General features: G+C 51.4%; 1 protein-coding gene across 4 annotated transcripts in view; it reads right to left on the bottom strand.

Moving 5' to 3' along the window:
* Positions 1-4,469: 4,469 nt before the first annotated feature.
* BRAF (B-Raf proto-oncogene, serine/threonine kinase) overlaps positions 4,470-13,832 on the bottom strand; it is a 155,379-nt gene continuing 146,016 nt past the window's right edge. For 2 of the 4 annotated variants that reach the window (XM_038752156.1, XM_038752159.1), the window contains one exon: positions 4,470-9,045. In XM_038752156.1, coding sequence (XP_038608084.1) covers positions 9,023-9,045 — 23 coding nt within the window. In that variant the 3' untranslated portion in view covers positions 4,470-9,022. The remainder of the gene's footprint in view (positions 9,046-13,832) is intronic. The other 2 variants (XM_038752158.1, XM_038752157.1) reach the window with 2 other exon arrangements.

The raw sequence follows: 13,832 nt of genomic DNA, 5'->3' as shown, positions 1-13,832 counted from the left end.
GTCGGGAGGGGAGCGGAGAGGGGAGAAGCGAGAAAAAATAATCTGTACAGGCGGGGAAGCGGGCAAGGGAAATAGACACTTTTCTCGTCGAACGCGAATTTTAAAACGATAACGCCCATAGTGTTCCCCCCAACCCTGAAGCAGCTGTGGATTCCTATGGACAATTTTGAAACGTCCCACAAAAGAAAAGCTTTTTGCCGTAGTCTGTTGCAGCCTCCACAAGACCACACTCCCCTCGTGACTCTGGAAATCTGGCGGCAACTGCCCCGCCGCAATGCTCCATGAGGGACTCCAGAATTTGCCGGGGGGACGACGACAATATCTCATTAAAATGAGAAAGCCGAACCAAACTTCCCTTCCCTCTCCCTGGCGGCGTTCGTTCCCTACACCCTGGATTTTCCCCTCACTCTCTGCCCGAACCACAAAGTCCCTGCACGTTCCCTCCCGGGTTCGACTCCCGCCATCCACGCCGACGTGAATGAACGTCTGAGTGAAAACTGAATCCTCCGCCGGAGAAGCCGCGATGGAGGGGTTCGACCCGCCCGGGGAAACACACACCCACACGAGCATCCAACACGCACAACGCTGAAATGGAGCGTCACCCGGCGAGGCCACCTTCGGGGTCCTCGTTGAGAAACAGACACAAGCCCTCGGCAGAATTTCTTAGAGACGAAAGAAAAAGGGCGCGAGCGTACACACCGTGACGCGACGTGAAAATAAATAAAGGCGCACGATGGCCACTTAACGTCGGACATGTCATAAAAAACTAAAAAGGTTTTACACTTATAAATAGCTGGTTTCGACTGGTTGACGGGAAGGAGGGACACACGGACGAGGATCGGGGAGGAATGATGTGTTTCTTTTTCCAAAAAACTTCACAGCTTTGAATAAAAAAAGCACACTTATTGCACTCTTACATTATATTTCTGATATCATTAAGTTATTTCTCCCACCCTCACACCATTCCCCGCCCTCTCCCTCTTAGGGCGCCTCCATCCCAACCCACCACCACCACCCCAAATAACCAAAAACCTGGCACCCCCCCCCCCCCCACCCCAAAGTTTGGTCCATTTTCCCATCTTCGCTCAGCCTGTGCACTTCACTGCTTGTCAAGCAACGGTATTTTGAAGTTTCCTCCTATACAACGCTCCCCCCACCACCCCCCTACCCCGACGAATACACCCACAAATGCACATAATGGGGGTCAAACGGGGTTAGCACACACACACACACACACAAATGCAACACGGAATGACATTCCTCAAAGCAAAACCAACTACTTCACAAACCCAAACAAAACGTACACACTCCTCTGCTTTATTTTCTTCCCTCTCCGGGAAGCAAATCTCACAGCGGGTAATTCTAAGCGCCGGCGGGCAGTGATTGAGATCGGGACGCTAGCGGGAGAGGCCAGTTGACTGGGACACACCACTGCTGCCTTGTCGCAAACACAAATACTTCTGTTCTTAAAGACTTTGCACCACAAGGACAAAGACACTCAATTCCCCCCCGCAAAATTAAAGGATAAGAGGTCTGTCTTGAGGTGTGTGTGACGGGGGGAGGCTGAGGGTTGACAATGCCCACTTCTTCCCCATTTATAACTGGGGATTTCACAGTTGGCGGGAGATGTAGGACCGGATTAAAGGGCCTGGGCCTGGAGAGGAGGAAGAGCGCAGAGGCATCCTGAGAGGACAGGATAAGCGTTTCTTTCTTGGCAACCCAGAGACAAGCGGCTGCTATTTAACATTCGAAACAAGGCCCCGCGGGCCCCCGCCACCTTCCCCAATCTGTCAGACTGGTCCCCAGGACATCCCTGTATTTAACCAGAAGGCAGGTGAACACGGGAGAAAAAGAGGGTATTAATCCGAGGTCTTGAGGAAGAAACGAGGGCCCAGGAAAGTAAAAAGGCTAGGCTAATGGAATGGCCCCTGGGGCTGGGGGGCTTGGCCTCAGGTCTCCCTCTCCTGCTACACTAGAACCTCCTTGAGAGCAGGGATGGGGCCTACTTCCTCTATAATAATAATAATGATGACATTTATTAAGCGCTTACTATGTGCAAAGCACTGTTCTAAGCGCTGGGGAGGTTCCCAGGTGATCAGGTTGTCCCACGGGGGGCTCACAGTCTTCATCCCCATTTGACAGATGAGGGAACTGAAGCCCGAACCTCCTTGAGAGCAGGGATGGGGTCTACTTCCTCTATAATAATAATGATGATGATGGCATTTATTAAGTGCTTACTATGTGCCAAGCACTGTTCTAAGCACTGGGGAGGTGATCAGGTTGTCCCACGGGGGGCTCACAGTCTTCATCCCCATTTGACAGATGAGGGAACTGAGGCCCAGAGAAGTGACTTGCCCAAAGTCACCCAGCTGACAATCGGCGGAGCCAGGATTTGAACCCATAGTAATAATAATGATGGCATTTATTAAGCGCTTACTATGTGCCAAGCACTGTTCTAAGCGCTGGGGAGGTTCCCAGGTGATCAGGTTGTCCCACGGGGGGCTCACAGTCTTCATCCCCATTTGACAGATGAGGGAACTGAGGCCCAGAGAAGTAAAGTGACTTGCCCAAAGTCACCCAGCTGACAATTGGCGGAGCCAGGATTTGAACCCATAATAATAATAATGATGGCATTTATGAAGCGCTTACTATGGGCAAAGCACTGTTCTAAGCGCTGGGGAGGTTCCCAGGTGACCAGGTTGTCCCACGGGGGGGGGCTCACAGTCTTCATCCCCATTCTACAGATGAGGGAACTGACGCCCAGAGAAGTAAAGTGACCTGCCCAGAGTCACCCAGCTGACAATTGGCGGAGCCAGGATTTGAACGCATAACCTCTGACTCCAAAACCAGGGCTCTTTCCACTGAGCCACGCTGCTTCTCTAGTACAGCGCTTTTCTGCACACAGCGTGGTGTGCTCAGTGACGTCTAGAGTGACTGAGGGCTGGGGGAGGTCTGGGCAGCCCTGAAGCTCTGGACTCTCTGCGGCCTGGTACAATCCTGATCTCCACGTTGGGGCTATCCTAGGGCCACCCTCCTCGTCGTGGTTGACCCCCATCGCCGCAGCCCAAGGGGATCCCCCACACCACAGCTTTGCCGGAAGGCCCCTGGGCTCTTCCCTAGAACAGTGCTTTGCACATAGTAAGCGCTTAATAAATGCCATTATTATTATTCCTGCTCTTGGGGTGAGGCCGGCCGGCCGCAGACGCTCCAATCCGGGACCGGCCGCGGGGGTGGCCCACCTGCCCACCAAGCTGAGACGTTCTGTGTGGCTAACGACATTTGGCCACCACCGGCTTCAAGCCTCGGCCCATCGGGGTCTTGGGGAACACCTGCCCTCGGATGCCGGATTCCCTCCCATCACGGGGCGGCCTCTCCCCGGAATACTCGGAATAAAGGGCGCCAAGACTTACCGACGTCGGCCCTCCATCTCCGGACGGCTAGCCACTCTTTTTCGACCGCTGAGGGACGGATTCTGGGGAACCGAGGGTGATTACTGTGTTCCAACAGCAAAGCTTTCGGGATTGATTAGACTGTGAGCCCACTATTGGGTAGGGACCGTCTCTATATGTTGCCAAATTGTACTTCCCAAGCGCTTAGTACAGTGCTTTGCACACAGTAAGCGCTCAATAAATACGATTGATGATGATGATTGATTTGGGGGATTCGCTTACACGAACACCTGGAGGCCAAGCGCCTCACCCTCAACTCTTTCCGAGATCCGCAAAGGGAGACCCGCGGGCCAACCTCCTCTCCCTTTAGGAGATCCGGCCCCTGCCCCGTTTCAAAACTAGACAAGATCCAAATCCCAATCTGGGAGGGAAGGAGTTGGAACTAGAAGACTGAGTGAGACTCGCCAAGAAACTTCCCGTTCTTTTCAGGGTGGGCGGGGGAGAGGGGAGCCCGCCAGAAAAAAAAAAGACCGACAAAAAAAATCCCCCCAAATTTGACCCACTTGAAAACGACCCGACCTTCCACATTCATTCAATCGTATTTATCGAGCGCTTACTGTGTGCAGAGAACTGGACTAAGCGGCCTGTGTCACTTTCCAAAATTACAGGTCAATTTTACTGACAGTGGAGAGAAGGACGGCTCGTTAACCATACGAGGTCAGTCGACTTCAGTCCGTTTTGGCGGCAAAAAACCTTCCGTCAACTGAGTCACTCCACCCACGTGGCATCCACCCCTCAGTGTTTTGGGCTAGGTCAAGAGTTTTCAGGGCTTCTTACGTGCAGGAAAATCGGCCGTGAACTCTCATTTGACTCTCAGGCTCCAACAATCAATCAATCAATCGTATTTATTGAGCGCTTACTATGTGCAGAGCACTGTACTAAGCGCTTGGGAAGTACAAATTGGCAACATATAGAGACAGTCCCTACCCAACAGTGGGCTCACAGTCTAAAAGGGGGAGACAGAGAACAAAACCAAACATACTAACAAAATAAAATAAATAGAATAGATATGTAGACCGTCAGCTCCTCGTGGGCAGGGATCGCATCTACCGACCCTGTTGCGTTGTACTTGCCCAAGCGCTTAGCGCAGCACAGCACACTGGATCAATCCCACGGATCGACTGAGTGATGGGGTCATGAGCTCAGGTGACACTGGGCTCCCACGCCAGGCACATTAGAGAGCGGAATGGCAGCTACGGGCCTGCTCCCCTTACGGGCCACCTAGTCTTTAAACCGGGTGCTAATTTACTACGTCATAAAGGCACAGCGAGATCATTTGGCAAACGAGAAGGGGCGTGATTTAGGAGCCCCGCATTCCATCTCAGAAACGGGCCCCTCTACATAATTCTCCGTGCCGCAGCGAGGGAACGCCACACGAACCCACTGCAGCCACTCGGGCTTCCTGAGCCCGCGCGACGCTCACCTGAGAGGCTCGGGGCCTTTTACTAAACTCTCTTTCCTCCTGGACGGCCCGTTTTTCCCAATCAATCATATTTATTGAGTGCTTACTGTGTGCAGAGCACTGAACTAAGCGCTTAAAGGCCCTGATGCAGCCTCTGTTAGGGTTCTGCCTAGGCTGGTTCAGCGGCGCCCGGGGGAGCCGAGGCTTCCGCAGAATGGGTGTGGAAGATAGCCGGCGACACCCAGCTCGGTGAAAGCTTGAAGCCGAGCCCCCTTCTGATGGGCGAGAAATCAAAAAGGAACCTAAAAACCACCAGGCCTTGACACGACCACTCTTTCCGGCCCCACTTTCAAGGGATCTCCGCAACGGTCTGCGCTATGTTTCATTCTGCTCACCCCCCAAAGCAGAAGCCTTCTTAAACATTGGCGGTACAGCCTATGCTAGACCGTGAGCCCCCCGTGGGACAACCTGATCACCTTGTCAACTCCCCAGCGCTTAATCAATGCCATCATCATTATTATTATTATGCTAGGGCGGTCTTGCCGTTTCATATTTTAACAATAGCTACCCATTCTCTCATCTCTGGGTGTCCCTTACTGTGAGCAGGGTCCTTGGGGAGCTGTTTATTCTGCGCCAGAGATGCTTTTCTGTTTTGGGTCCGTTTCAACGACGACTAGCCCGGCGAGGGGACCCGGAGCAGTGGAAAACACGGGGGCAAGTGAGGCGGGGAGGGAAAGAGGATGGGAGGGAGGAGGAAGGAAGGGAAGGATGAAGGGAAGCATGGAGGGAGAATGGAGTTGGTGCACGAAATGGGCCAAACCAGGGGAGAAGGAACACCTTCTGGCTCAGGCCTTTTGTCGTTTCTCAAATTACCCCTCTGAACCCGGAACGCAAATTTGGGCAAAAATACCACTGAGTCAGTGGGTTCTCCCGTCTTCTCCTCGCCTCCCAGCCCGAGCTCCGTGTCCCTCCCGGCACCCGTCGGCAGTCTGCGGGGAAAACCACGAGCGCACCGGTCAGTTACGGGTAGCTGGACCCCCACCCGCTCCAGGCGTCCCGGGGGGCAGGCTGCCCCTCACCCGGGGCTTCCCTTCTCTTTCCCTTTCTCTTCCCTGGTTCAGGGGCAAAACCTCCAGGATAACAGAGGCATCCATCCGCAAACACAGTTCTTGGTACCTCGTTAGACCGTGAACTCCTTGTGGGCGGGGGGGGGGAGTGTGTCTGGCTTCCGCTAGAGCCTCCCAAGCGCTCAGTCCAGTGCTTGGCACTCAGATGATGCTCAATAAATACCTACGATGGACTGATTTTGCCAAAGAGTCTCCCAAGGAGACAACCAACCTCCACCAAGAAAAAGGCACTGCGGCCACCGTAAGACAAAAACCCAACTAAGGTAACTGAGTTCTAAGCATAATAGAGCTGTCAATCCAGCAGCTAGACCATCACACAAATACACACACACACACACACACACACATTACTTTTAAAGTGCTTTGCTTGAACAAGGGAGTGTCTTTCCTTAGACTTTTCTTAGAGCCTCTGCAATTTAACCCACACAGCTGGAAGCCGCTGCAAACATCACTAACGTTGTTTGACCCTACTGGAAAAGCAACACCCACATGGGTGAAGAAAATATGATGAGACGGGGACGTTCTGGGATGAGTTCTGTGCTTGGGGCTGACCTGACCCCGTCCGACCCCATCCCGGATTTAGGGTGGAGGCTCGCTTTAGGCCCGGCCCATAGGCTGAAGCCCGCTCTCCCTTCCCGGTTACGTTTCGGCTCGTGAGCAAAACCAGAGTGAAAGGAGCACACCTTATTCCCTTCTGCCACTCGTCAGAAGGTCAAATCGCACTACGCTGTAAGCTGAGGGATCGTGTCCGCCAACTCGCCCCGTCCCTCGAATCCCCTAAGAGAGGGGCCGCACGCCCCCTTCTCCATCTTTCTCCATCCAGGTGTGTGACTCTTTCCCCCCGGGGAAACCGACCCTACTGAGGTGACTAAGGAACTTGAGCCAAACTTGGAAGGGGACAGAAACAATCAGGCTTCAGTGGTGTTTGTAGTCTGAAGAAACAGGGAGAAAAAGGGAGTGAAGGGAGTGCCATGAGAACTCCAGAAACCCTGTCCCCGCCACCGGGCACGGACCGCCGGGACGCAGTAGCCGTAAAAGCCCCCGTGCTGTTCGGCCCGGTGGGAATCATTCCCGATGCCTCCTCCCTTCAGAGGCAATTCTGGACTTTCACTCCGACCCCAGGGCTCCGACCTACCCGAAAGGCTACAAAGGGGGGCTGGTAGCTCACCCTCTCGCCTTCACCCATTAGTTCCTGAAGCGTAAAGGCCCCCTATTATTTCCGCAGTGCTCCGCTCAGTTAGGCGCCTGAGATACCAGCGCGTCACCAAGAGTTGTGCTGTGGGAGACACAAATCCAAACGGCGTCTTCCCAACCTCTAGGCCCGGCCTCCTCTCCAGGTGTGCTGGTTGACGCCGAACGGATTTCCTCGTGCCCACCCTGGAGAAAGACCCCGGCCTTGTTTCAAAGGAGAAGCCCTGAAGGAGAGACTGACGCCAAGGCCAAACTGAGCATCCAAACCTCTCTGCCTTCCTCCGGATTAGGGCTGTAATATCTTCCCCACCAGCCAAAGATCTACCTGAGGGGGACTGTCCATATTCCGACTCCGGCTGGAGACAGGCAGCTGGGAATCGAGCTCTACAAAACGCCTGCCGTTCATCACTTTTCAGTGAACTAGGCAAAACAGCACTTGAAAGATGTTTTCCCCAAGGTAACCAAAACGATCGGCTTTAGCCACCTGAGCCTTACTTAAGCCATTCATTACCAGAGCAAACAATCTTTTGAAGACCAGGCCTGGGGAGCCAGGAAGAAGGAATGTCAATGCAGACACCTCCACCTTTATTTTGGGTTGCAAACTCTGAATAAAGGAGGGAACTGGGCCGGAGACGCAGTGAGATGAAAGAGGAAGAAGCAGTGAGACAGAAGAGGATTTCACTGTGAACCTATCAAGTCCTTTTGAAAACGGTTAACCACCGCTGGTCAGCACGGGTTTCCATGCTTTTATAAGCTTCTCATGGAAACAGTAACTTGAAAAGAGTTCTCCAACCCACCATTTTGGGCACGTCTCCTACTAAGACCTTTTTTTTTTTTGAATTTTGCTCAATTAACCCTGAGGATTGTTTTCTACTTCAGAGACGCTCTATTTTGTCTAAAATTCCCACCCGTGTCTTTTTTCCCAGCGTTCAGCGCAGTGCTCCCGGTAAGTGATTAATAACCACCGTTCTTCCCGCCACCATTCCATCTGGGGAATGAATGGCGTTGGAGAACTCCGGAGAGTTACTACAGCGACGCTCTGTCGTTGCTTGATCTAAAGCGAGAGGCAGACAGAAAGACAGACAGTCGGATATTGAATGCCTTCCACCCGGCCCCGACCCGTGAGCCCGAGAAAGAGACACCCTGGACGACCCACACGAGAGACTGGAAAAGGAGATAAAGGGTAGGTATCGGGGATGAGACGTTCTGGGAAAATGGTGCAGCATTCCCCTTTGCCTCCTGACCGAGCTGGGCTCGTCCCAACCGAATCCCAACATCCGTCTTTGCCTGGATCCTTTCTAACCGGGCGGTCGGATACCCGGGGAGGCGGGGACCCTCCAGCTTTTCCCATCAACCGGAAAGTACACGGGGGGTGGTGGGGGAGAAGGAAATCCCAACAGAATCCCAGAATAGAGTCAGAGCACGGTTCTTGGTCCCCATCAGCTGTTCGGCCACGCATCGGCTTGGCGGTCGGGGGGAAGAGAGGTTGACCGGCAGACTTTCCAAAGCAAATCTCCCAAGCAGCAGCGGCAGGTTCCTTCCCAGCTTGCCCGAACGCCAAAGGTCAAAATGCGGGCTCTCTCGCTCTCTCTTTCCTTTCTCCTCCTGGGAGCAGGCAGGCACGTTTGAGTGTCGAAGAGGAGACAGTGGCGGCAGATAATTCTGGTTCCTAAAAGATCCCTCCCCGTTTGAACGGGGAGATTCCCATTCTGCTCCGTTCTAGCTTATGCATTTACAATCCGATAGCTTAAAAAAAAAAAAAGTTTGGAGGAACAGAACTGAGTTTCGATGTTAAGGAACGGTAGGAACACAAGACTTAAGGAATAAGAGTAGATGTGGCCAGGGTGGTGTGGCTACTTGAAAGCTGTGAATTCTCCTGTGGAGGGAGCGGACAAGAGCTCGTTTTAGAAAGGAGGTCTCAGCCGTCGGACAGAGAGAACTCATCTCATTAAAAACCAGGCTCGCTTCACCACGTAACTGGCAACAATAGGCATCGTTTCAAATGAAAAACACAACGAAAACAAAACGGATGGTATTCATCGTGCGGGAATAACGGATATTTACACCTATATAATTCATCATTTCCATTCACAGAGCCCCTTCCATGCAAAGAGCGCAAACGAGACAGATTAACTTGTATCTCTCCCCAGTGCTTAGAACAGTGCTTGACACACAGAAAGTGCTTTTGGTATTCCATAATAATAATAATGATGATGATATTTGTTAAGCGCTGACTATGGGCAAAGCACTGTTCTAAATGCTGGGGGGATACAAGGTGATCGGGTTGTCCCATGTGGGGCTCACAGTCTTAATCCCCGTTTTCCAGATGAGGGAACTGAGGCCCAGAGAAGTGAAGTGACTTGCCCAAAGTCACACAGCTGACAATTGGCAGAGTCGGGATTTGAACCCATGACCTCTGACTCCAAAGCCCGGGCTCTTTCCACTGAGCCACGCTGCTTCTCTGATCCTACTGAGAGGTCGCCTCCTCCAGGAGGCCTTCCCAGACTGAGCCCCCTCCTTCCTCTCCCCCTATCCCCACCGCCCTACCTCCTTCCCCTCCCCACAGCACCTGTATATATGTTTGTACAGATTTATTACTCTATTTTATTTGTACATCTTTACTATTCTATTTATTTTATTTTGTTAATATGTTTTGCTTTGCTGGCTGTCTCCCCCTTCTAGCCTGTTGATTCCCAAGCCCGTGCTCTTTCCACTAAGCCACGCGGCTTCCCGTATTTACAGCAGGAGACGGAAAAGTCTTGCTAGCCACTGTTAGGTCCTGCAATGAGGACTGTACAAAATCAATCAATCAATCGTATTTATTGAGCGCTTACTGTGTGCAGAGCACTGTACTAAGCGCTTGGGAAGTACAAGTTGGCAACATATAGAGACGGTCCCTACCCAACAGTGGGCTCACAGTCTAGAAGAACCACTTTATCTCAAGCCACATTTGGTTTTTTGAAGGAAAAAGCAATCCCCGCTCCTGGGAGTCATCATCATCATCATCATCAATCGTATTTATTGAGCGCTTACTATGTGCAGAGCACGTCGAAGGAACCAAGAGATAACTTGGTTACTGGGGATTAGGGAAAGAGCAGCTACTAAACGCAAGCTACAAGGAGGCAGTGTATTCAGGCCAATATCCGGGAGGACGGAGACACCTACTACTTCACAAGCAAAACACGAAGGATCCTAAAGCACTTAGTACAGTGCCCTGCACGCAGGAAGTGCTCAGTAAGTACCACCGATTGACCTTCTAGGACTCCGTTGTGCCTACTGGGAGTTAGGGAGCAATAATAATAATGATGGCATTTATTAAGCCCTTACTATGTGCAAAGCACTGTCTAAGTGCTGAGGTTACAAGGTGATCAGGTTGTGCCATGGTGGGGGCTCAGTCCTCATCCCCATTTTCCAGATGAGGGGACTGAGGCCCAGAGAAGAGAAGTGACTTGCCCAAAGTCACACAGCTGACAATTGGAGGAGCGGGATTTGAACCCATGGACTCTGATTCCAAAGCCCGGGCTCTTTTCCTCTGAGCCACGCTGCTTCCCAAGCAACGGAACGGAATTTCAGCCCAGGCAGCGGAACCCGTCTAACGGGTGAAAGGTTCATTTTTATCACTTCTTTTTTCCCCCCCTCTTCTTGACCAAAGAGCTTTTAAACATTTTTCTTGGGGTATTTAGCGCTGCTGAAAGCCAGCCTCTATCAGCGGACGTTTTTCAATGGAACAGCTCTTGAGGGGACAGCAGAAACGGTAAATGCTTTTTAGACTGACAAGAGATAACCCCGGACCGTTTGCTGATGGTTTAACCAAGTATTTTGGAGAGAGAGGCTGAGGTGACCTTGCCAAAATGTTCCCTCCAGTCCTCCGCATTGGGTTAGAAAGCAGCGTGGGCGGCCTTGTGTTAAGAGCCCGGGCTTGGGAGTCAGAAGGTGACGGGTTCAAATCCCGGCCCCGCCACTTGTCAGCTGCGTGACTTTGGGCAAGTCCCTTCACTTCTCCGGGCCTCAGTTCCCTCATCTGGAAAACGGGGATGAAGACCGTGAGCCCCCCGTGGGACAATCCGATCACCTTGTAACCTCCCCAGCACTTAGAACGGTGCTTTGCACAGAGTAAGCGCTTAATAAATGCCATCATTATTGTCTGCTGTGTGACCTTGGGCAAGTCATTTCACTTCTCTGGGCCTCATCTGTTAAAATGGGGATTGAGATTGGGACAACCTGATCACTTTGTAACCTCCCCAGCTGTTAGAACAGAGTGCTTTGCACAGAGTAAGCACTTAATAAACACTATTATTATTATTATTATTACTAGCAAGAGCCCAGGCCTGGGAGCCAGAGGACTTGGGTCCTCACTCTGGCTCTGCCCCTTCCCTGCTGTGTGACTTCAGGCAAATCCCTTTGTTTCTCTGGTCCTCCGTCTCATCTGAAAAATGGGGATTCGACACCTTTTCTCTCTTCCACTTTGACTGGGAGCGCCATGTGGGGCGGGAAGTGGGTCTGACCTGATTATTCTGTCCCCTGCCCCAGCGCCTGGCACATAGTAAGCACTTAAAATGGCACCATTACTAATACGCCAGGGCCCTCGCACACCAGTGACCCTAATCTTTCCAATACTGGATATTTACAAGGAGCCCAGTCCGCCGAGGGTGATGCCGATCAGCAGTTTGGGCGCCTCAATAACCCCTTCAGACCCCGTGGGTACGAGAGCCTTGCAGCAATGCACGCAGCGGTAGACTCGCTGGGGTCCGAAAGAGTTAGCGCTCTCCCCAGTGCCCAACGTCCTGCCGCCTCTTGACTTGAATCTGACGGAAGGTTTGCAAACCTGGATGCTTTCTGAGTTGGGCTGGGCCCTTTAAGAAAGATTTGGGATTTCAGTGGGGGGCACGGTGTTTAAAAAATTAAATTATCACAATTTTGGACTGAAATGCCTAAGACATTCATGCTTAAAGAGATTCCTGAGATACGCCCTTCTCTAATTTACCGTGCACTTCTCTTTCCTAAATTGCTGATGAAGGATTAATTTCTAAACAAACGACCTTCTCTGTACTACTATCTTGGGTAACCAGCACAGATAGCCAAAGCTGTCCTAGTTCCCACTGAATGATTTCCTTGGCTGGAATCTGACCTATTCAGAAGCAGCGTGGCCTAGTGGGAAAAGCCCAGGTCCAGAGTCAGGGGACCTGAGTTCTAATTCTGGCTCCGCCACTTGCCGGCTGGGCGGCCTTGAGTCGGTCGCTTAACCTCTTTGTGCCTCAGCTTCCTCGTCTGAAAAATGGGGCTTCAATACCTGTTCTCTTTCCTACTTAAGACCACGAGCCCCATGTGGGGCGGGAACTGTCCAAACTGATTCATTTGTATCTACCCCAGGGCTTAGAACAGTGCCTGACCCGATTAAGTGCTTAACAAATCCCATAAACATTAGTATTGAGGCACCCAAGTGTTTTAATAATTTATTCAATGCGTCTCAAGAATAAAGAGGATGGGGGTCATTATTTTTAAGTCTTTTTTTGCCCTATCTGGAGAAGCTGGTGATGATGAGGGATGCTTATGATGAGACTGCCCCTGTCTGATCCTTATTAACTCTCAGCTGGCTGGATTTCCAAAGGATCGGAGGCCTCAGCTGAATAAGGGACAGTTCAGCTGAAAGATGTAACGGGTTGGCTCTGCTCCCAGTGCCAGCTCTGAAGTAGCCAGAGAAAGCTACGTCGCTAAACCTACATCAACTCTTCTTTTCCCACCTTTCCTTCCCTCTCAATCCCAGTAAAATAACTGACCCGCGTCAGACTGCCTCCACATAAAAAAAAAAAAAACGATACAATGGTGAAGTTTAGCAGCCATTTGGAAGTACCTCAGTCCTCGGATTATCGGAAACCGAACGGAAATCCTCAAGAGGCAAACTCAGGATAGGACAAGATCTAAATACCGAGACCCTCCCGTAACTTGAAAGAGAGGGGAGAGGAGGAAGGACAAATCAAGTCAGGGTATTTTAAGGCAGAAGAGGGGGAAAAAACCCCAACCCCACAGAGTTTATCACTTAGAGAAGAGCCAGCTTACAGCAGGAAGACTCGTGGCGAATTAATGTGGTTCGGTTGGGATATTTTTGTTATTGGTTTTTTTGGGCGGGGGGCAGGGGGAGGTGAATTTCAACTTCTTCATATAAGCAAAAACATCCCCTCTGGACAAAAGAAATCACTTTAATAACAATAACTCCATCAACACAACCGACAGCGAAAGAGAGACAATCCCAACGGATTACAGGTATCTCCTACTAAAGACCCGAAGCTGAACCATTTTACTTTTCAAAAATAATTTATTTCTCCTCTAGGTAGGTCCACGTGCCATATCACACAGCGGTAGCCCCTCGGCCACTGGCCTCGACCTAAGTTTCCGTGCCATCTGCTCAAGTGGGGAAGTCGAACCTACCGCTTTGAAATGGGCATTCTGAGTGTTTTCCACATTGCATTAAGAAGAAACAGTTGCCAGATTTTGTGCCAAAGTAGAAAAACAGAACTGCTCGCTCCCAGTGTCTCCCTGTGTTGACTTTGCTCAGGGTTTGGGATGCAAAACAAGCTCCATTTTTGCGGCTAAAACCGTAAACGGGGTTGGGAGCTTTCTTTAGCTTCCCCCGGTCTATCAGTGCCGGGAGCTGGAGTCTTTCAC

This window comes from Tachyglossus aculeatus, chromosome 10 (genome assembly GCF_015852505.1).
Source record: "Tachyglossus aculeatus isolate mTacAcu1 chromosome 10, mTacAcu1.pri, whole genome shotgun sequence".
Taxonomy (NCBI): Eukaryota; Metazoa; Chordata; class Mammalia; order Monotremata; family Tachyglossidae; genus Tachyglossus; species Tachyglossus aculeatus.
This window is presented reverse-complemented; position numbering and strand designations above follow the sequence as displayed.